Source organism: Hylobates moloch, unplaced genomic scaffold (genome assembly GCF_009828535.3).
Source record: "Hylobates moloch isolate HMO894 unplaced genomic scaffold, HMol_V3 SCAFFOLD_3, whole genome shotgun sequence".
Taxonomy (NCBI): domain Eukaryota; kingdom Metazoa; phylum Chordata; class Mammalia; order Primates; family Hylobatidae; genus Hylobates; species Hylobates moloch.
The window spans coordinates 66142817-66167516 of record NW_026652278.1 but is presented as its reverse complement, the minus strand read 5'-3'; the positions used below and the strand labels follow the sequence as shown (position 1 = coordinate 66167516).

At 39.1% G+C, this 24700-nt stretch overlaps 1 protein-coding gene across 2 annotated transcripts in view; it reads right to left on the bottom strand.

Annotated features, from left to right (window-relative positions):
- SGPL1 (sphingosine-1-phosphate lyase 1) overlaps positions 1-24700 on the bottom strand; it is a 60759-nt gene that overhangs the window by 12519 nt on the left and 23540 nt on the right. The window contains exons 3-7 of one of the 2 annotated variants that reach the window (XM_032139278.2): positions 21588-21753; positions 15031-15098; positions 11388-11535; positions 8547-8623; positions 6744-6872 (exon numbers count right to left, since the gene is read on the bottom strand). In XM_032139278.2, coding sequence (XP_031995169.1) covers positions 6744-6872; positions 8547-8623; positions 11388-11535; positions 15031-15098; positions 21588-21753 — 588 coding nt within the window. The remainder of the gene's footprint in view (positions 1-6743; positions 6873-8546; positions 8624-11387; positions 11536-15030; positions 15099-21587; positions 21754-24700) is intronic. The other variant, XM_032139296.2, reaches the window with a different exon arrangement.

Below are 24700 nucleotides of genomic sequence, written 5' to 3'. Positions count from 1 at the left end.
CTCAATCCATTTTTTTTTTTTTTTTTTTTTTTTTTTTGAGACAGAGTCTCACTCTGTTGCCCAGGCTGGAGTGCCGTGGCATGATCTCGGCTCACTGCAGCCTTTGCCTCCTGGGTTCAAGTGATTTTCCTGCCATAGTTACCCGAGTAGCTCGGATTATAGGCACCCACCACCACGCCCACCTAATTTTTGTATATTTAGTAGAGACGGGGTTTCACCATGTTGGCCAGGCTGGTCTCAAGCTCCTGGCCTCAAGTGGTCTGCCCACCTCAGCCTCCCAAAGAGCTGGGATTACAGGCGTGAGCCACTGCACCTGGCCTTCACATTTCTTAATGCCTGACTTGACTCTCAGTAAACCTTGACCAACACAGGCATGTCATAGTCACCTGGCTATTTTTTAAAAAAATAATATATGAGAAGGAATCATTCCAAAACAAACAAAAAGCCGCAATACTAAACTAGTTGGACAACTTCTTAGACTTACCATCTCTGAAGATTCATACAATCTTTGAAAGGTTTTTTTCAATTTACAGGTGAGAAAACTGAGCCCTTGAGGAATTAAAGTGTTTCATTCAATGTCATACATTAGCATGTGTTGATAAGAAGTAAAACTTTCTACATTTTCATATTTAGTGTACCTTAATACAAGATGGAATCAGAGAAAGTGACCACTCAACTTTCCTAAAATAATATCCACACATAGGACAAAAATACCATTGGATACAAAATCCCTGTGGCCAGGAGTTGTATGGAAGATGAACTGAGAAAAGTCATTTTTTGACTCAGGAAGTCTTTATGAAACATGTGACGATCACCACAAAATAATGCACCGAACTTGGGCATGGGGCACTTGTAGGTCACTACATTTCTATGCTGCAGAAGACAAAGTGCTTACAGCTGAGGTCAGCTCTGCAAATCAGCAGCATGTCCTGTGGTTTAGCATGAAACCTCAGAATGTCACAAGAGGAGTGAAGCCAGCTGTGAAGAAAGTCGGGGAGGGACCATCAAAGTCCAAGTCACCAGTGCGTCAATCTCTTCGCAAGGTCCAGTAATGACCTAAGCAATATTTCCAAATTCCTAGTCACCTGCTTCATGTGTCCTATTTTTAGTCCAATAACTAGTCAAAGCATCATTATTTGTTATGCAAACACCAGTGTACTTTTGACTGTAAAAGTAGGAATATCTAAATTCTACTTTTTCTTTTTTGTTTTTTTTTTGAGATGGGGTCTCACTCTTTCACCTAGACTGGAGTGCCATGGCGTGATCTCGGCTCACTACAATCTCCACCTCCCGGGCCTAAGAGATCCTCCCACCTCAGCCCCCCAGAGTAGCTGGGACTACAGGCACACACCACAATGCCTGGCTAACTTTTGTATTTTTTATAGAGATGGGGTTTCATCTAGTTGCCCAGGCTGCTCTCGAATTCCTGGGCTGGAGCGATCCACTTGCCTTAGCCTCCCATGGTGCTGGGACTACAGGCATGAGTCACCGTGCCTGGGCCTAACTTCTACTTTTAATATGTATTTTTGATTCTGTGTTTTAAAATGCTATTACTCTCCCACTTCTTTCTACCTCCTATACCCAAGAAAAACAGGAATTTTAACTGTGAAGTAAGAAAATGGAGGCCTCAGTAACTATTTGTTATGTTATTCAACTTCTTTCAACATGTATAAAAACTCTCACTTTAACATACAATATGTATTTCAGAAAACAAGAGAACATCATTTACTTGGAAAATTTTCTTTCAGATGCTGTTTGGATCTGATAACATTAGCACAAGCCAGGAAGAGTGTTTCACTTGGTAACCTAATTTCTTTTAGTATGTGAAGTTACCTCTATCATTGTAACTGAGATAAATAAAGTTAATAGAAGGAAAGATAGTTTAAGGTTGAAGAACAAAGAATGAGAGAGCTTACAACTCTTAGCTAGGAATAGCCTAAAGACTGCCCAGCCATTTGATCTTATCTTCTGGCTTCCCACCTCTGAACAGTGAACTCTTTCTTCACTAGAAGCAGCTCATCCAGAGAGACAAATAAGAAGCTAAGGGAGGAGTGAGGGAGACAGAGTGGGAGAGGGAAAACGACAATACCAGTGCTGATTAGTTATTTTATAAAAGTCTAAATATTAGAAGAGCCTGGGAATCAGACTGTATCCTTCTTCTGATCTGTCACACATGTGCTGAAGAAGATCAAAATAATAGAGATATGGTTTAATTGCAGCAATGCAAAAAACCCCTAGGTCTGGACTTCTGGAGTAAGATGGGAAGAAAAAAAAAAAGGGTGAGGGCAGGGAGAGAAAAGAGTCAAAACCTACAATAACAACAACCAAACAAGGAGAGAGAATCTAGGCAATAAACTTCAAATATTGGCAATCAAAAAAACAAACAAAAAAAAGAAACAGTGAAATAGAGAGCAGAAGTAAGCAAAACACTAGTTTCTAACCAGCCCTTGAAACTGTACTGCAAAGTTAGCAAAATCCTGAGAATTTTCCTTTATACCCCCAAATCTGCAGAGGCAAGCTGAGGGTTTCCTTATCTTCTTCCTCTTCTCATGAGTGAGTGGTAAACATGGCTGCTAGGGAGAAATGAGCAAAATGGGAGAGAGAACATCAGGATTGGCTCTTTAGAGTGAAGACTTCAGTGAATTAAATAATCAGAGCTCAAAGGGTATTATCTCTGCCAAATAAGAGAGTGAACTCTGATAGGTAACTTTGAAGAGAATCTCAGAATAGACCTGGTTATTCTAATACAGATAGAACAAAGCTTTGGCTGAGCTTTGTCCCCAGCCAAATGGTCTCAGACAGGAAGCACCCACAGTGCATAAGAACAATGTCTGGAGAATGCCACCCCAGGATGAGAAAATGGCAAGGAAACTACGCAAACATACTAAAAGGCAGGAGAAAAGGTAGTATGTAGCATGCAAAATAAAAACCCAACACAGAAGGAAACAAGCTAAGGGACGAAGGAAACCCCTTATAACTTTCTCACTATAGGAAAATATCATAAGAACATGAATTTAAGAAAACAAAGAGTTCAAAACCTAGACCGTGAAACAACAGAATGAGCTACAGACCTAAAAAAACAAAGCCAGTAGCATCCATACAGAACTAACAAAGACATTAGGAAGAGCAAGGAATAAAATCAACATTGCCAAGAATAAAAATGCTGACTTCAAGGAAAAGGTCTGAGATAAGTTTATTGAACCCAGATTAAAAAAAGACAGAGATTGAAAGATCAATGCCACTCCACATGTGGAGAACTGTGTTCAATCTGGCCAGAGGCAACCAAAAGTCATACAGAGAATGACTGCGATGGCTGAAGTCTGTGAAATCATACGAACAGCAGACTAACCCAGAAAAATGTGGGGCAGAGAAGATTCAGGGAGAAAGGGACTTTCAAATAGGCGAAGGTCTGTCACATGGAAAAAAACAATTATGGAACTTCTATTTCTAGCAATATTACATACCTTGAGCAACCCTCCTAACTGAAATAACTAAAAAACTTGATAAAACATCAAAAAAAAAATTTTAAACCTATCATTAAGCTAACACAAAGAAACTTACTAAACCCCCAAACAAAGCAAAATCAAGAATCCTGCAAGATAAATGAGTGGCAAAACTAGCTTTCACCCTGAGGTGGCACCAACCCCTACAGACTTCAAACTCCTACACTGATAGATGAGCAAAGGATGGACCAGAAGATACATTAGAGACTGCCCAAGGTAAGGCGTCCAACAGGAGATGGCTGGAAAAAACCACACTCTTCAGTGTACAAGAAATAAATCCCACTACTGCAAAAGAGGAAAGAAAAGAAAAACTGTTTTTCTCAACCCTGATGTTCAAGTAAAGAAAAATAGGAATCTTTCAAGAATGCATAACAAGGTATAATAATAATAAAATAAATAAAAAATAAAAATAAAAATAAAAGAATGTGTAACAAGGAAGCCTTTATGTGAGTTTGTGGTCAGAATTCACACTACCTCTGTGGTACAAAATGACAAGCTAAGGATTTGACTTAATTTGGTTCCAGTGTGGTGGCAATCCCCAGCAACTCACAAAAGTATGACAGATCTTCTCTGGAAGAAGAGAACTTCCAGACTTAACTTCAATCTAGGCATCAAAGAATCCCTAGGTTCCCAGAAAAATGAGTGGCTCATAAAAAAATAAATAAATAAAATAAAATCACAAATATAAGGAAACAAGGAACCATGACTGAAGCCAGCAGAATCAGGTAAGGCTCATGGATATTGGAATTATCAGACACAGAATACAAGATATTTATGTGTAATATATTTAAGTAAACAAAAGTTAAGTCAAGGAAAGGGACTATAAAAAACAACCAAGCAGATAAAAAAAAAAAAAAAAAAAAAAAAAAAAAGACGGCCAAGTGTGGTGACGCCTGTAATCCCAGCACTTTGAGAAGCCAAGGTGGGCAGATCACTTGAGCTCAGGAGTTCAAGACCAGCCTGGGCAACATGGTGAAACCCCATCTCTACTAAAAATACAAAAATTAGCGAGGCATGGTGGTGCGTGCCTGTAGTCCCAGCTACTTGAGGGGGCTGAGGTGGGAGGGTGGCTTGAGCCCAGAGAGGTCAAGGCTGTAGTGAGCTGAGATGGCACCACTACACTCTGGCCTGAGCAACAGAGTGAGACCCTGTCTCAAAAAATAATAATAATAAAATAAAAGGAGAACTACAAAACAGAATTCTTAAGAATGAAATTAGAGTAAATAAAATTTAAAAGCCCAATGGGCTTCTACTTATCACCAGGCTCCAGCAATTTTCAATTTACAGCCAATCTTTCATCTACCCTCAACTGCCCCAACCATCGTTGCTATTGAGAATATCAGTTGTCCTAACAGTTATGCCTTTGTAGGTAATCTATTTTCTCTGGCTGCTCTCAAACACCAATTAGATGTGTGTTAGCCTTCTAATTCTATCCTTTGCATCTCTTAGCCTCTCTTTCATACTTTCTATTTCTTAGTCTCTCTGGACTGCATTCTGGTTAACTTTTTTTTTTAATCTGTCTTGTTCCATAAATGTGACTTTGGAACTATGTAATTATTTTACCTAGTTTTAAATGAACCAGGGCTCCTTGGACAAATGGCTGATTGTAGGCCCGGAGCAGGAAATGGACAAAGTGAACCTGAACCTGGAATACTTCATAAAAAAAAAAAAAAAAAAAAAAAAAAAAAAAAAAAGGAAAGAAAGAGAAAAAAGGCTTTCAAAGATTACTTGGGTCGTGTAAATGGACCTAGGAGCCAATATGATGTTTCCACTGGCCAAAGATGGATGAGGTAATTTGTGCATCAATCTGAATAACAGCTACAATGGATTGAGGCACACACAGCATTCCACAATTTATCCGTGTCCTGTGGATAGGCATTTGAATCACTTCCAGTTTTTAGCTATCATGAATAACATTGCTATGAATATTAATGTCCATATATCCTGATATATATGTGTACTAATTTTTCTAGAGTATGTCCTAGTAGCAGAATTTCTGGGTCATAAGATATATGTATCTTCAAATTTACCAGATAAGGCCAAACTGTTCTGTGGCTATTTACTCTGTGCCCTCTTACAAGTTCTTCAAGAGTCTAATGGCATAGGAGAATATACTGTTAAGTACATTATCATCTTCCCTCTGAAAGTCACCCTGTTCACCTCAGTACTCTAAGGGAAACTGCTGCTGCATTATGGGTGGTTCTGTTTTTAACAGTTTCAGTATTTTGTTTTGAAAATGAATGCCAGGCATATCACCTTTATTACTACTGAATATTTGAACATGATGATTTTCATGGTGCCAACATATTAGAAAAACAAAGTAAAACAAAAACAATGCTTCCTGGAAAAAAAAAAAAGAAACTAAACTATTAGGTATTCTTGTCTTCGAATGGGCCCTTCAATAATTAAATCTGCAGTCTTTATAATGACTGCAAATATGAGTATCTGATAGGATTAGCACCTCTAGGACACCATTACAGCATATTGAATTAAATCTATCTATCCTGCATAATCTGAGATTTCGTTTTTTCTAAAGACAACAGATCTAAACAGAAGTTTACCTATCATAGTTTAGGAAAACTAACAACCATCTACTTGAAAGAACAGGTAAAACAAAGAATCCTCACGTGTTTCTTTAAATATAATGATGTCCTCCCCCTTTCTTTATGCCTAATAGCAACTAAATGAGGTTCAGTTTACAGCAAAATAATAAATTACACTTTGGCTCAGGTAAAACCAGAAGTACACTAAAAACACTGCTGGATGGTACAACAAAAGTATACACAGATAAACAGGGGAATGGTAGGTGTGCAGGTGGGGGATGAGGGAAGAAGGGGTTAGGGAGGGAAGGAGTGTAGAGAGCACATATGGCAACATATTTACATTTAGTGAATCTAAGGTGTTCTTTAAGCTATCCTAGCAACTGAATGTAGGTTCAAAGTTTTTCAAAATAAAAAGGTGAAGAGAAAAATATCTAGAAGAATATATACCAAAATGTTGACATTCTCTAGGTTACAAAATTACAAGTAACATTTAAAACTGCAGTTAATTAGGATCTTTCTACAATGATCAAATATTCCTTGTGTAGTAAAATGATCTTTCTACAATGATCAAATATTTCTTGTATAGTAAAATATTTTTAATATTTTTTATTTATTAAAATATAATTAATATTTATTAAAAACTCTTCTATTTTAACCTAAAAAATAAGGCTATTGGAAGCCCCTTGCATATACTTACACATCCACACGAATCTGGTCCCCCATTGAACAGGGAACAAGCTATCCTCACAATTTCTGCCTCTATCTTGCGTAGTCCTGGGAAGATATCTGGATGCAGGGGGTTACTCCATGCAAAATCTCCGTAAGCCTGCAAAGAAATGCAAGCAGATGTGAAAGCAAAACTATTACACTATATAGGACAAAGAATCATGCACTAAACAACAATTTCTAAGTATTAGGCACAACAATAGAAACTGGAAAAAAAGGTAAGATATATTCCTCAACCAAAAGAAGATCAAAACATAGCGGAGGAGACAGACATGTAAATAAATAATTTTACAATGTGATAAGGAAAGAAGTATAAATATGGTTAAAAGCGCAGACTATAACACCAAACCGACCCAGCAGGAAGTCTAAGCTTTGCCTATTACTTTCAGCTGTGTAGGTCACATAATCTAAGGTTGTTTCTTCATATGCAGAAGTTGTTATGGTAGCTATCTTCTAGCATTCTAGCAATAATTAAATAACATAATGCATGTGAAGCACTTAGTAGAGTGTCTGGCACAAAGCAGCTGTTGTTATCGACTGCAATATCAAGTTTGTGTACAGAGTGCTAAGGGACCCTGAAGAGGGAACAACTAACATCCTGAGTGATCTAGAGGTGTCTGCTGAGTGGAACTTTGAGAGATGAGTAGGAATCATCATTTGGAACAAGAGGAATGACGGAAGGGAAGGAAAACAACATAAGAGCATGACACATTTAGTAAAGAGAAAAGGCAGGATTAGTGTTTATGTGGGAAATAAAGAAGTAGTTAAGAAAAAATAAGCGGGAGCTGGCTCATGAAGAAACTTGCATTCTCTGCTGCATAAGAACCTGAGTTTCATCCTGTAGATAATGGGAAGCTACTCAAAGACTTTAAGCACAGAGGATCAGAGCATTACACCAACTTATGCAAAACCTGCCATATTTATTTAGTAAGGGACAGTTTCATATTTATAATAATCAAACAAAAGACCTTAGAGATCATCAGCACAACCCCAATTATATACGATGAAGTGGAGTTTCAAAAATAAACATGAGGGCCGAGTGCAGTGGTTCACACCTGTAATCTCAACACTTTCAGAGGCCGAGGCAGGAGGATCGCTTGAGGCTGGAAGTTCAAGACCAGCCTGGGCAACAGAGTGAGACCCCATCTCTACCAAAAAATACAAAAATTAGCTGGGTGTAATGGTGCACATCTGTAGTCCCAACTACTCAGGAGGCTGAGGTGGGAGGATCACTTGAGCCAAAGAGGTCAAGGCTGAAGTGAGCCATGATTACACCACTCTACTCCAGCCTGTGTGACAGAGTGAGACTTTGTCTCTAAAAATAATAAAATAAAAATAAATTTGATTAGAAATGGAAGAAGCTAAGAATGAGAATTATTCGAAGTATACATGAGACCACGGCTCATCTTGGGTCACATGATTTGAGAAAATTATGAAAGAGTTTCCCTGTCTTATCTCTTCTTATCAAACAGAATCTGTCTCACCATAAAAATCTCATCTGACAGGACTACCTTCCCTAGTAATCTGCCTTCTAGACAGGACATCTGCAAAGACTGAAAACATAAATAACATTTTACTATTTTACAGACTGAAGATGTCTTTGATAATATTATACATATTCGCCTATGTTTGGGTGAAGAGAAACTTTTATGGTTTTATTGTACCAATAAGCTTTCCTTCAGTAATTTTTCTAATTACAAAAGTAAGGAGAAAAAAGGAGGTCATGTTAACAGGCACAGACTTCATAGGCTTCCCTCAAGAACTGGACGCTCACCTTCACAAGGAGCTCAGTGAGCTTCTCCTCCCCACTGTACACTGTTCCAGAGGCTCTCCCCTCTTGCCAGAAGACGTCTGCAGAGAAAGGTAAGGTCACTGGGTCAGTAAGCAAGAATCTCTGGGAAGACAGGTTCTAATAAAGAAGAAACAGGAAGAAACCCCTCTGGATACAAAAGAAAAAAATGTTGAGTGGAAACCCAACAGCATTCTTACAGCAAATCAAGAAAAAAGTTCAATAAAGAGCACAATAAAATAAAGATGAAAAATCATTATTATCAGCAATGTGAAAAAGATATTAATAGCATTTAGCTACAATAAAGGCAGTCTGATAATAATGTTGTCCTCATCCTCAACTGCCTTCTAACAGCAGGAACATTTGCCTTTGTCTATACTTATTTTTTGTTCTCTATATGGCTTTGGAGTGGCCTTTTTCTGCAATAGCTTCCTTCTTCTCTCCTTTCCTATCCAGTCCTAGGAATTTTGAGAACTGTTATGGGCAGAGTTGGCAGAAGAAAGCAAGACGAAAAGTGTGAAATTTCAGCACATTATCATCAGAGATGAAACCAGCAAACAAACCACAATGAGGTATAAACCATGAGCACCCCGGTCTCAGACGCCGGCTCCCTTAAGCCAAGCCTGGAAACCCACATAGAACTAGTTATCTGCTTCCAGCAGCACACGCTGTAGCATATTCAAGATCAGGAACACAGGCAACATTGGGATAAACCTCCTTTATCCCAGTGTGGAAAGAAAAGTAAAGTTCCTGAGTAGAATATAAGATCTGACTTTCCACTTTCCCCTCTCCCCGAGACATTCTTCATTTTACCCACAAATTTGTTGATGTGGGTGTCTCTGGTCCTTGTGCTACAATGCAGCTGTGCCCTGTTGAAAGTGGGTAGTGAGAAAGCTATTACAGAAACACACCAACTAAAAACTGCATGGAGCCATGGGCTCTCCAAAGCAAAGATCTTCAGTTCTTGAGAACAGAAAACTAAGTGGTAAATATACAGACAAACTCATTCTTACAGCAATCTGCCAAGCTCTGGCTTGCTGCCCGTTTGACTTTCACTCTTTCCTTAGAGGACACTGCTCTGTACTATACACAGCTTCAGACCAGTGGTCACCAGCCTTTCAAAAATAAGATAACGGTTTCATTTCCTGTTCTTCTACTGATGCTAGAGAATACAGCAATGGACAGTGACTTAGACATTAAAGAGAAGGCAATACGATGGTGGCAACCAGCTCTCATAATCATGGAAATCTTTAACACCAGGTTTTAGAGTGCTAACCCCTGCTTTATTCATCTATATCCTAGACTATATCAAATTTTGTACTATTCAATGTGAAGACCTCAACACATGTCACTTAGAAATTGTAAGGGTATTTATCAAGGCCGGGCACAGTGGCTCACACCTGTAATCCTAGCACTTTGGGAGGCCAAGGCGGGCAGATCACCTGAGTTCAGGAGTTCGAGACCAGCCTGGGCAACATGGTGAAACCTTATCTCTACTAAAAACACAAAAAATTAGCTGGGTATGGTGCCCGCCTGTAATCCTAGCTTCTTGGGAGGCTGAGGCACGAGAATTGCTTAAGCCTGGGAGGTGGAGGTTGCAGTGAGCTGAGATCACACCACTGCATTCCAGCCTGGGCAACACAGTGAGACTCTGTCTCAAAAAATTAAAAATAAGGGTATTTGTCAAAATGCAACATGGCTCCTGGATTGGCTCCTAGAATAGAAAAAAGAACATTAGTTTAAAACAAAACATAGCAAAACAAAAAAAAACCCTGATGAACTAGAAATAGAATTTGTAGTATAGCTAATAGCACTGTACCAATGTTAATTTTTTAGTTTTGATAAATGTACCATGGTTATAGAGGATGTTAACATCAGGAGAAGCTGCGTATAGGGAAATCTCTATCATCTTTGCTACTTTTCTGTAAATATATTATATCAAACTAAAAAGCTTATTTTTAAAAAGTACTTGTAATATGATCTTAATCAGTAACAAACATAAATCTGTTTGAGTTAATAATAGCAATAATGGTTAACATTTACTGAACACTTACTATATGCCAGGCACTATAAAACATTTATACATGTATGATCTCATTTAATCCCCATAATCATCTTTTCAGGTAAGTACTGTACTACTATTACTATCCCCATTGTAGAGATACAGGAACTGTGACATACAGAAGTTAAGTAACTCGCCAAAGGCACACTTTAAGTGGCAAACCAAGATATGAATCCAAGCTAGTTCCAAGGTTACGCTCTTAAGCACCAAGCTATTTGGTGTATTTATCCATCCCATATGTGCTCATGCATATATGTGTATACACACAGACAAACACTATTAGCATTCTCAGAAACAGACAGATATACATATATAGATAGATGTAAACTATATAGACAGCTCTACCTATAGCTACATGCATAAAGATAGATACCATCTGTTTATCTTTGATGGTGGAATTATAGTGACTTATTTTCTTTTGTGCCTTTATGCAGATTTCACATTTTTACATGAACATGTATTTCATTTGTATTACATATCTTATATTCTCTCTTCTCCAACACAAATATATTTGTTTTATTCATGCTTACAAAAGGAAATAAAGCCAAGTTCCACTGTCTCTGAGATTTGCTTGCTTTATGGATGAAGGATGAATCTAAACATAATTTTTAAAATAGGAAATTCAACCCGTGAAACAGAGAGTAGGCCCTCCTAAACATGTATTAACCAACGATGAGTTTATTCTTAACCTATGTGAACATTAAACAATGACAAAACCCATCTCTTTAAGGAAGTAGAGAGCATGTATATGCCAAGCATCATACCCATAGAGCTGTACTCCTTAAGTTTCTCCAAAACAGCAGATGAGCTCAGACCCTGGGAGGGTAAAGCTTTCACATACTCTTTGTCCACTTTCAGGAATGACATGTTCTTGCTAATATCATCCTTGGTCTTGTTCAACTTGTCTTGAATCTCCAAAGGTAAGAAAGACAAAGTTATCCAGATGCAAGAGTACAGTAGAGACAGCAGAATTATTATGACAGTCAACCAACTGCTCAATGCTAGGCACTGCACAAGTAACTAGACTAACATTTTTCCTAAAGATATATGGTGATAATTCTGACTGATCAGCTACTTTCTCGCACGTACAACAGCCTCTTAAAAATTTGAAAAGCGAAGCTTCTCTCTAAAGGTCAAGATGCACTCAGCTGGGCGTGGTGGCTTACACCTATTATCACAGTTCTTCAGGAAGCCAAGGTGGGTGGATCATTAGAGGTCAGGAGTTTGAGACCAGCCTGGCCAACATGGTGAAACCCCATCTCTACTAAAAATACAAAAATTAGCCAGGCATGGTAGCAGGCATCTGTAATCCCAGCTTCTTGGGAGGCTGAGGCATGACAATCACTTGAACCCAGGAGGTGGGGGTTGCAGTGAGCCACGATCGCACCACTGTACTCCATCCAGCCTGGGCAACACAGCAAGACTCTGTCTTAAAAAAAAAAAAAAAAAAAAAAGTTGCACCCAATTTCCCCATAACCCTTTTCTCTGCCACGTTGACATCACTGCTGCTTCACTTGGTTGGCATTGCTAAAGTCAGCAGCACATCCTTGAGGTCAATATTTGGACTTTGATCCTACCTTGGCAGCAGCTACAGTGTGCGTGTAAAATAATCAAAGGTAGAACTAGGAACAGTAGCCAGAAAACTGGCCATGCTGCAGTAAAAGTGATTCTGGTCCTTGTGCAAGTGATGAGCTCCTTCAACAGACATGCACGCAGCACACTAGGAATTTGGAGGCCCCATTCAACACTAGCACAAGGCATTCTAAGAACTGCCAGGAAGACTCTAATGTATCTCCTTAAGCTGCTGTCGACAGCTTGCACTGTCTGACCCCAAAATGTTAAAAGGAACTAAGGTCCTTTCTGCTAAGCAGTTTATCAACTATGGTTCTCTTCTTTTCCATCCTCAAAGCCACAGCTTCTGAGCTGTTTTCTTTTATTCACTTACATATTCACATTCATATTCACTGCATATTCACAAATATGCAGGCCAGGGATACACAGTGAACAAAACAAACTTAGGCAATGGAGCACGCAGGAAAAAAAAACCTCCTGTCCTCATGAAATTTATTTTCAGCAGGAGAGACAGAAAATAAGTCAGGTAACAAAAAGTGCTGAGGGAAAAAAAATAGCAGAGTAAGGAGGCAGAAGGGCAGGGGCTGCTACTTATAGCAAAAGACTCTTGGGTAGTAGGTTTGGGGAGAGAAGCTACATGTCACGATTTGTTCATGTCACAGTGCTATTGTTTCAGCAATGTATTTGTTAAAGAACGCCAGAACTCACTCCACACTAAGATTTTCTCATCTCTAGCCAAGGATAATTAGAATACAAGAAATCTTCTTAGATATGGCCCTCAATGAAACCACAGGGAAAGCCACTCCTTTCGAGCACATCTGCAATAGTCTAAGAGGCCCACACTGGCAGGGAGCAGAGGCTACACTCCTGGGCAATGCCTGGGCATGCTATGGATGTGAAGACATTTTTTAAGTTGTAAATTAAAACATTAATTCACAAAAATCGTAACTCATGCAACAGAACAGGCTATGAAAGCTGAGCTTCCATGCATAGAGTATGCTATTGCCATAAAACAGACAAAAAGTGACAAAGAGGTATATCAGAAAGCACAAGTACTTCCTTACCCCCAATTCTTGCTTCAAAGCCTGTATTACGTTACCCAATTTTAATTTCTTCAAAGCATTTATTTCAAAATAAAATTCCATAAATTTGTTTACTTATTTTCTGTCTTTCCTATTAAAATGTAAGTTCCATGAGAGGAAGGATTTGGTCTTGTTCACCACCATATCCCCAGCACCCAGAAAAGTACTTGACACTGAGCAGGTGGCTCAATAAGCATGTGTTAAGTGAATAAATGACAGAGGTATACATACATGCACACATGCACACACACACACACACACAAACATGTAACTTTTTGTATCTAAGCCTCAGAATCTGCTTCTGAAAAATGGAGAGTGATTAGATAGTCCTTAGCAAGCTAAGGATCTTCCAATTCTGTTACTTTATAAGTTTAAGAGTGGGTTCTGGAACCCTAGCATTTATTTGTCTCAAAGTCTGAAAACTGAACGAGAAGGAAAAAAAAAATTCAGGAGATAAGGGGAAATCCTAATGTCCTTTGTGCTACAGTCCATCTTCTACGATACCTTCCCTGTCCCCACCCCTTATACTCCGTAAGGACTAGATTTACTTTTAGGGATTAATATAATTTAGAGAGCAAACAGAAGCCTATGTGCTCACATTTCCCTTCACCACCTGTTATTGCTTCCACTCTCCTACAGGAAATGAACCTGAAGATACCTATCTCTGAGAGAGTTAGCACAGCGGTCTGAATGGATTTCAGCCAAAGGTTAAAGATAACTGGCAAACTTTAGGTCAGGGGTTGGCAAACGAACCCTGGTATAGCCAGGAAAGGGAACTGAAAGCCAAAAGTAAAAGAAAACTTGAAGGCAGGTAAAGTTGGGAAAGACCAAAGGAGCGTCAGGGGAGGGCACTGGAGGAGATGAAGATTCCAAGGACTCATATGCCTTCCTTAGAGCTTGCCAAGTGGCCTGCCCTGTTTATGTTCATCTGTGATAACCTGTGGGAGGTGCACAGAGGTGACTACCTTATCCTCGGCATGGATGAGGGCCAAGAGGACATAACAAAGGGGGCATAGTACAATACAGATAATTGCAAAGAGCAAGAGACAGCGCTGTGCAACTTGGGATCAGCAAACTACAGCCAGGAACCAACTAAGGCCTACCTGAATTCGTAAAGAAAGTTTCACTGGAATACATCCAGGCTCATTCCTGAACCTCTTGCTGCTGTCCCTCTGCAAGGGCAGAGGTGAGGAGTTGCAAGACATTATATGGCCTAGAGAGCCCAAAATGTTTCATATCTAGCCCTTTACAGAAAACATTTACCGACCCCTGACCTAAACCATGTAAGCACCCAAATCCTAGATAAATATCTGAAGTCAGCCAGGTGCATATTGTTCCAAAGCACCTAACAATACAGTCAGGTTTTCTCATTTCAAATTCTTACTTCCTTAACAGGCTTCTCATCTCTCCTTTGGCCAGTTAGGTTGGAGAAAGGGTTAAGTCAGGGTTCTCAACCTTGGCCATTTTGACATTTCCAGCCAGATAATTCTGTTTGGCGGGTGGTGGGGGCTGTCCTGTACACTGTAGGATGTTTAGTGTTTAGCAGCATTTCTGGCCACCATCCATTACATGCCAAGAACACCACTCCATCCAAGCTGTGACCACCAAAAATGTCTCCAAATGCTGCCAAGTGTCCCCTGGAGGTAAGGGACAAAATCACCCCTCCACTTTGAGAATATTAGGTTTAGTAAATAGAAAGAAAGAAGTATGATTATCAAGAGGGGAAAAAATGACATATACAGATTCTACTTACCTTACGACCAATAATGGGCATCTTCCTGGTGAGCTTAAAACATTTCTTTTTAAACCTTGACCATAAACCTAAAAGAAACAAATGGTTCTCTTATTCAAATAAATTTCCATGGATATGACCTGGCATATAGCAACCATTCAACGTGTCTTCCACAACCTCACTTGCCTTCCAATTGCAAAGACTTTCTTTCCTTTAAAAAATTTAAAAAAAAACTTTAAAATTTAAATTTGTGAATAAGTACTATATTTACATGGTTCAAAATTTTAAAAATACAAACACATAACACACACAGTAAAGCAGTGAAGCTTCTCTCTCTCAAACCTATCCCCCTGACCCTCATGCTACCCCCCCGTTTCTTTATGCATACACGTCCAACAGTAAAGCTGTATTCTTATTTGCCTCCCTTTTTTTGCACAAAAAGTAGCACACTCTAGCACTGTAGTAGACCTTGTTTTTCCACTTAGGAGTATTATCTTAAAGATCAGTGCATCCTCATTCATTTTTATAGCTGCAGAGTATTCCATTTTATGGATGTGCCAAAATTTATTTAACCTGCCCCTTAATGATGGATATATAGGTTGCTTCTAATATTTGCTATTACAAATCATGCTGAAATAACCTTGTAACACACACCATACTGCACACCTACAGGATAAACTACAAGTACACCTACAGGATAAACTCCCAGAAGCAGAACTACTAGGTCAAATGATATATGTGTTCCAGAATTCTTGACCTTCCTAAGGTTTCTAGATGTTCAACATTTCTCTTCCTTCCCCCAAGACTAATAGCCAGCCTGTTTTTAGTTTTGTTTTTCTTGGATCTATGTCCAGCCTCTCATCCAACACAGATTCTAACATTTTCTGGACGTACAAATGCCCTCAAAATTGTGGATGCTGGCCAGGCACAGTGGCTCACACCTCTAATCCCAGCACTGTGGGAAGCCAAGGTGGGAGGACTGCTTGAGCACAGGAGGGTGAGACCAGCCTGGGCAACACAGTGAGACCCTGTCTCAACAAAAAGGAAAAAAAGTTTGAAAAATCGCAGATGCCAGAGCCCATTGTGTCAGGCAGTACATAGAACAAATAGGGAATACTAATCCCTGTCGATTATAATAATCATAAATACATGGCATCTAAATAGACTAATAGACCTTCTGATGCATTCACAATCAATGTATCTCGACTGACTCTGACAACAGCATTCTGAGGCTGGCACAGAAGGCATTATATACTATCCACAAGTGACATAAAAGGCAATGCAAGATCAAAGCATCAAAACTTGCTCAAGGCCACAGACAAAATCAGTGATGGAGCAAAGATTTAACTGAAGTCTTTGTATTTTCAGTCCAGGATTCCCAGGACTCTATACTGCTTCAAATGCACCATAGGAATTTTCTGTTTGAGTCTATAAGAATCTAAGCCTGGCTTTTATCCAAGGTGTGAACTGAATATGAACTTCTACTGCATTCCTAGGAGATCTGGGAATTCCCACTTTCCTGGCCAGAAGGAGCTGCCTCTTCACTCAACAACCACGGGATGTGTCTGCACCCCCTTTTTGTATCTATCACATCATGCCTTGCATCTCTGCTAGCTGTTTTTGATTCAGCTGCATCCCTCTCTTTCTAACTCTCCCTAGAGTCCACATTCTGTAAACACCTGGGACAAAACCAGGTAACTAAGACACAGACTGAATAAGAAGACAAAGAGACTGAAACCACTTGTTTGTGGTTACTTTTTGTTTAAATTTTGGAGTATTGCCTTCTAGCCCTATGTTCTACACACTGTAATACATACCTGAGATTCTGTATAATGTAAAATAACTGTATCCTCCTCACTGATAGCACTTTCTACATTATTAACAATTCTTTCTAAACATATTTTTTAATGTTATAATAGTTCATCAAATGACTGTAATCTAATATTGGATATTTTAGCTTCTTTGTTATTCAACTATTTCTAACTGTTAAAGCTGTACACATTCAGAAATGCTTCCTTATTTGATGAAGTAATTAATGAGGTAAAAAGAAATCTAAAAATCAGCAAACTGGACCAGCTGTCCAGAAGTATAGTAATGTGACTAGGTGGAGGATAAAAGAATACACTAATTTTGTGGAAGTTGTGAGAAAAAAATGGTACAGGGTAAAAAGAACAGAATACAGCATCAGAGATGAAGAAACTAAAAATTAAAAGATTTCATGGCCATGACCTAAAAAGATTATCTCAAAAGTCCCCAGAGGTACAGAATGAAAAGTAATTAGAATTTTTTAGTGGGATTGAGAGTAAGGGGAAGAAGGAAGACTGGGAGATGGTCAAAAGGATAGAAAATTCCAGTTAGATGGGAGCAATAAGTTCGAGAGATCATGGTAACATAGTAAATAAAAATGTGTTGCGTACGTCAAGATTGCTAAGAAAGTAGATTTTAAGTGTTCTCGCCATTAAAAAAGGTACATGAGGCCAGGTGTGGTGGTTCACGCCTGTAATCCCAGCACTTTGGGAGGCCAAGGCAGGCGGATCAGGAGGTCAGGAGTTCAAGACCAGCCTGACCAACATGGTGAAACCCTGTCTCTATTAAAAATACAAAAATTAGCTGGGCATGGTGGCACGCGCCTGTAATCCCAGCTACTTGGGAGGCTGAAGCAGGTGAATTGCTTGAACCCAGGAGGCAGACGTTGCAGTGAGCTGAGATCGTGCCACTGCACTCCAGCCTGGGTGAGAGAGCGAAACTCCATCTCAAGAAAAAAAAAAAAAGTACGTGAGGTAATCATGTTAGTTTGATTGAGCCATTCCACAACTTACACATTTGAAAACATCATGTTATATACCATAAACATACAATTTTTGTTACTTTAAAAAAAGAATTTAAAAAGTTTAACAAAATAGAAAATGCCAGTGTAAGAACAATGCATGGTTCTTAACAGTTCACAAATTCCACTCATGCAAAAGATGCCATTCAGTCCTCATATTACCCATGACTAGGTAAAGCAGCTATTATGATGTCCATTTTATTGCAAGGAAATGAGCTAAGAGAACTTAAGGGTGTCGCCCAAGGTGACACAACAAGAAACTGAGAGTTTATCATTTCCTCCATGACATAAAGCTGATTTCTGTTGGTGAATTATGGACAACCCACAGTTAAAATCAACGTTAAAGTAAAAGTAATAAACTGTGTGCTGATAATCACAGATGCAGAATTAAGGAAGAGGCTGGTAACCCCTGCCCAGCCCATGCTGCTGCCCACTTCTCCTCTACCCCAGGCTCCATCCTTTGTTCCAGAAATACTCTCTTCCCTCAAGAAGGATTCAGTGTTGGAAGATCAGCAAAATTCATCACTCGTCCAGACTTCAGACTCCTTTAGTGCAGTGTAACTAAAAATAACTTGATTGTTCAGCAACACATGGCAAGTGAGCAAGTGCTAAAAAAAATGAATATTCTATCAAAATTATCCCGGATATCTGGAGGGAAGACATTCTTATCTGTGTCTAAAATTCAAGTTGGAAGTTCCCAAAGTGTGCTGTGTGTATATGTGCTAATTGTATAAAATTGTCAACATTTGACGATTTTTTTTTTACAAAATTACATTTTGCGTGGTTCAAACTGGATTCAGATATAGAAACAGAGAAATACAATAGTGGTATCCTTCAGTAGTAAGATTTTAATTTTGTTCTTATTATATATCCATATTGTCCAACTTTTCCATAGTGAATATGCACTGCTTTTGTTTTATATCTTTAGAAACAAAACAACTCAGCTGGGCATGTTGGCTCAGGCCTGTAATCTCAGCACTTTGGGAGGCTGAGGCGGGCGGATCACCTGAGGTCAGGAGTTCAAAACCAGCCTGGCCAACATGGCGAAACCCCATCTCTACTAAAAATACAAAAATTAGGCAGGCGTGGTAGTGGGAGCCTATAATCCCAGCTACTCATGAGGCTGAGGCAGGGAGAATTGCTTGAACCCGGAAGGCAGAGGTTGCAGTGAGCCAAGATCATGCCACTGCACTCCAGCCTGGGTGATAGAGTGAGACTCCGTCTCAAAAACAAAAAACAAAAAAAAACCTCAAATGGCTTGGAGTTCAGCCCACAAGGATTTAGATGGCATATCTCATCAGTATACTACGACTAACAATTTTCTCATGGAAAATTGGCCTCTCAGAGGCCAGCATATTCCTTTTTGACCACTAAAAGCAGATAAGTATCAGAACCTAAGATGGCTGTGTCTCTACTATTAGCTAAGAAAAATGTATGGCACAGTGAGCTGCATAACTGAAAACAGAAGTAAATACCTAACCACAAAAAAAAAGAAAAATATGGGAGGTAATACATGTTAATTAGCTCAATTTAGCCATTTCACAATGTATACATATTTCAAAACAATATGTTGTACATGATAAATATAAACAATGTTTATTTGCCAATTAATTTTAAAATTTGTTTTAAAAAGAAGTAAATACCTAAAGTTAATATTAATCATAGCAAGTAAAATATAAATCTCAGATCTCTAAGCTTAGCCTTATTTCATAAATGTATCACCTTTGAATAGTAGTATATTTGTAAAACAAGGAGGTACAATAAATGGTGGTTTCCAGGGGATGGGGGAGAGAGTAATGGGCAGTTATTATTTGATGTTTATTAAAATGGAGTTCCAGTGGGGTGATAAAAAAGTTCTGGTAGTAGTGATGCCTGTACAATAATGTGAATGTACTTACTGCCACAGGACTAACTGTACACTTAAAAATGGTTAAAGTGGCAAATTATATGTTGTATATATTTTATAATAGAAAGATGGATAAACAGAGACTGATTTTTTTAATGAAAAGTTAAAAAATAAAAAGAAAGTACATTTCTTGCTACCCCTCAGAATCCTCTGAGATGGGCCCCTTACTCACTGAATTGAATACTTCCTAGGAAAGGAATAAGCAGGAGCAGAAGGACACGAGCTACATCCATATCCAAACCATTGAGCAGATGCAGCGGAAGGGCTGGCCAGTCTAATTTCTTAAGAGTTTATCAGAAAATCTTGCAAGGACTAGGAGCAGCAACTGAGGACAAGGTTTTTAAAGCTGGAGTGAGCTACAGATTTACACAGGAGAGTCACGTCACATTTCCACTTTAATTTAAAAACTCTAAGCAGTTGGAACTTGCTTCTTGGTTGTCATGTTTTGCAATGTTTACTGCGCCATAAATGGCTAAGAAGCTATTTGCAGGGTAAAGAGATAAAAATGGAATCTGGCTTCTAAATTGACTTTCCTTGAACAAGAGATGAAAGGCAGAAAAACCACAGATAAAGAGCCCTTTTAAACAGATGTTATCAGGGAAGCAAAGTGGTGGGGAAATTTCAAGCAAATGAGAAACAGCTAATGATTATCTTAACGTTACTGTTTTCTTATCCCAAGGAAGTTAACTCCCATACCCTACTAAGAGTGGGGAAAGGGTGCAGGGGAGTGTTATAGAACATCCAGCACCAAATCTACTACTTGTGTTTAGGTACTAACAACACTTACCAAGCGCAGACTGCAGAGGAAAATAACTCATAAGAAGGTAACACGCAACCAGGTTTCTAGGCGGGAAAAAGGTGGGTGGGCAGGAGAGGGGCTTAATCCTAAGCAAAGGTGGAAGATTCAGAAGCAGATCACTGAGACTGCTCATCTTCTGCACCCTGAGAAGTGGCCTCTTCTTCCCCATGTTGATCTGGCACTGAGTCACTTCTAGGAAGCTCAAAGTATACGATCCCCTGATACCAGAAGTTCAACTCCAAGAGGAGAGAGATCCTGTACTACTTGTGCAGATACCCCCACAGCCTGATGCAGTGCCTGGCACATAACAAGCACTCAAATGGTCACCATATAAGTGCTGTTCCAATTTCACCTAATCTTTACTGAAAAGGATAGCACAAAATGAAAGCAATAAATTCCTGCTCTGGGAACTCCAGGTGACATAATTATGTTCTAGGGAAGAAACTGGTACCAAAGGTTTAAGCCATACTGAGATTTCTGTGGATCCTTACAGTGACTAATTCTGAGGCGTTTTTACATAAACTACAAATCCCAAAAAAAATCAATGTAAGGAGTATTAGTTATACAAGAGTCTTGTTAACTTGACCAATCAGAAGACAAAGTACTGCTTTACATTTAAACAGATTTTAAAAATAAGAACCAAACCAGGGCTGGGTGCAGTGGCTCACGCCTGTAATCCCAGCACTTTGGGAGGCCGAGGTGGGTGGATCACGAGGTCAAGAGATCAAGACCATCCTGGCCAACGTGGTGAAACCCCATCTCCACTAAAAATACAAAAATTAGCTGGGTGTGGTGGCGCGTGCCTGTAGTCCCAGCTACTCGGGAGGCCGAGGCAGGAGAATCGCTTGAACCTGGGAGGCAGAGGTTGCAGTAAGCCAAGATCAGGCCACTGCACTCCCACCTAGCAACAGATTGAGACTCCGTCTCAAAAACAAACAAACAAACAAAAAACAACCAAAAGGCAATAAATTAGTCCTATCTCTCAGCAATTAGTTTGAGGCTAGTGACATACCACTATACCTTTACAGAGGAGACAGCATACTTACTCTCTGGCTGGAAGACAAACTCATATCCCCAGACTATCAGCAGGGTCCACATGACACTCCATGCAATTAGCTGCCAGGGCTCATACTTGGTGCAATGCCCATTTACATAATTCTTGGCTTTTGTGGAGTATACTTCCAAAATCTCTAAGTAGGGCTCAAAGGCCTTCTAGAAATACAAGTGAAAAATAGAAACATTACATTTAGGGCGAGAAAAGAAGTCTGTTCTTAGTTTGTACTTCAACTCTCATTTTTCAAGGGCAAGGTCATTCCCAATCTTGCCCTTCAGCAATAATCTTATGATCATCTACAGCCCTCAAGGCTTCTGTACCAGTCACTCCAGCAGCACTCCACTGCACTTAACAGCTAGTGGACTTTGAGACTATTTTCAATCTTGTGCCTATTTTATACAGTAAGAGGGTTAAGCTAGATCGTCACTTCAGCCCTAAAGTTTCTCTATGACTGCCAGAATCACTGTCCCACTCTCTTAACTCACACTAATACCCCCAATATGAATGTCATTTCTCTTCCCTATTTGAATCTTTCCTATTCTCTACCCCAGTAGTCAGCAAACTGGTTCTGTAATGAGCCTGATACTAAATTATTTTATATTTTAAGTGTTGCGAAACAAACATTCTCCTTTACAACTATTCATCTTTGCTGCTGGAGTACAAATACAGTTACAGTTAGTGCGTAAACAAAGGAACATGGCTGTGTTCCAAAACAATGTAATTATGGACACCAAAATTTGAATTTCATATAATTTTCATGTTCATAAAATATTCTTTAACAATTTTTAAAATGTAAAAATCATTCTTAGCACAAGGATCATATAAAAGCAGGCAAGAGCCAGATTTGGCTTGTAGGCCACAATTTACCAATGCCTGCTCTAAGGCCTTACTTGACTATAATCTCTCAGTCAGCAACCATATCTTATCATCATGTGTATTCCTCACAACACCTGGTACGAGCAAGAAAAAAATCTGTCCTCTGTAAACTTACCAGAGTATCTCATTCACGAGAATTCCTCTCTCCCTTTAAATTCTCCTCCAGTACTCATTTGTGATAAGTCCTATACAGAGCTTATCACAACCTGCCTTGCAGTCTACTCATCTGTTTCTTATCTCCTTGACTATATGGTTAGGTCCTTGAAGACAGACCAGTTCTATTCATATCTACAATCCCCTACAATGCCCTGTACAAACTAAGGTCATTTTATAGTTTACTATTCATTCACTTAATCAACATTGATTAAGCATCTCCACGGTTGAAGGCAGTAAGCTGGGGAAGTGTTCAGGTACATATCATAGTTCCAACTCTATACTGAGTTTACGATCTAATACGCAAGAGGTAGATGTGTGTCCATAAACACACACAGGCACATACATATATAAACAAATCACGAAAACTTCTCAGGGGAATAGCCAAAAAAAGCATATGAGTGCCAAGATGAAGCACTGAGGAAGGACTAAGTCTGAAGGGATAAAGATAATGACGGAGGGTAAAATTTAAGCCAGTTAAAAGGATGAAAGAAAATTCTATAGGTAGAAAAGTTAAAAGGAAAAAAGTCACACCAGAAAGAGAGGATAGTAGCTGCAAATGCATAAAAAGAGTCTGCATATGGCAAAAGTTCTATGTGGCAAAGTGTAAGCTACATGATGGCAGGGACCATTTCTGTCTCATCCAATGCTAAATCCCCAACACGTGGCAGAGTGCCTGGCACACAATTTATACTGAATACAAACATGGACAGTGGCTGACAGTGCCCAAGTAACAGTGCCCAAGTAAATGAGTGAACACTTAAATCAGAGATGTGAGGCTGGGAGAAGTATGCTAGGTCCATGATATGGTTTGGATGCCTATACTCCGAATCTCATGTTGAAATGTGACTCCCAACATTGCAGATGAGGTCTGGTGGGAGGTGACTGGATCACGGGGGCGCATCTTTCATGAATGGTTTAGTACCATCCCCTTGGTGATAAATGAGTTCTTGCTCAGTTAGTTCACCTGAGATCTGGTTGTTTAAAAGCCTAGGACCTCCCCCCTCTCTCTTTCTTGCTCTCACTCTTGCCATGTGACGTGCCTGCCCAAGTTTCGCCTTCCGCCATGATTGTAAGCTTCCTGAGGTCTCACCAGAAGCAGATTTGAAGCCATGTTTGTACAAATATGCAGAACCATGAGCCAATTAACCCTCTTTTCTTTATAAATTACCCAGACTCAGGTATTTCTTAACAACAATGCAAGAATGGGCTAATCCAGTCCATGTTTAAAAAGGACTTAGAAAAACTGATATTTAAACTGATAGGAACTTTTGTAAAGCAATTTGTTGGTATCTATCAACATTTTAAACGCATATTCATTTTGACCTAGCAATCTCACTTTTTGGCATCCACATACTTTGCACATGTATACAAATAAACATGTTCAAGGATATTCATTTCAGTATTCTCTGTAATAACAAAAGGGAAAAAATAATGTAAATGTCCACCCACAGAAGAATGGTTAAATAAACTATAATACATGTATTTTATGTACCCATACTATGAAACATTAAAAAGAAGACAGATCTACATGAACTACATAGAAAAATTTCCAGAACATAGTATCAGGTAAAAATAAGTAAATTACAAACAACAGCAATAAAACAAAACAAAAGTCATGGATTTTTAACTATGTGAGTAATTTTGTCGGGTGTGGGTATAGATCACTCAAAATTTTCAAGTTCAAGTTTGACAGACTGGTTAACTATGATGTTAACAGTTAATATCACTATTAACTATGGTAAGACTAGAAGAGGAAGGGAAGGTAAAGAAGGTAGATGTTTTGAGAAAAAGATAATGATACTGACTTAAATATATTCCTATTGGATATCCACATCCAGTGTTCTAGTAGGAACATGAAAGCTTTGAAAAAGGACAGATACTTAACAAATGCTTGTTGAAAACATTTATACCTGCAATAGACTGAATGTTTACGTCCCCCCAAAATTCATATGTTGAAATCTAACCCTCAAGCTGATGGTAGGAGGAAGAGGGAATGTTTGGGGGGTCATTAGATCATGAAGGCAGAGGCCTCATGAATAAGATTAGTGACTTTATGAAAGAGACTCCCAGAGA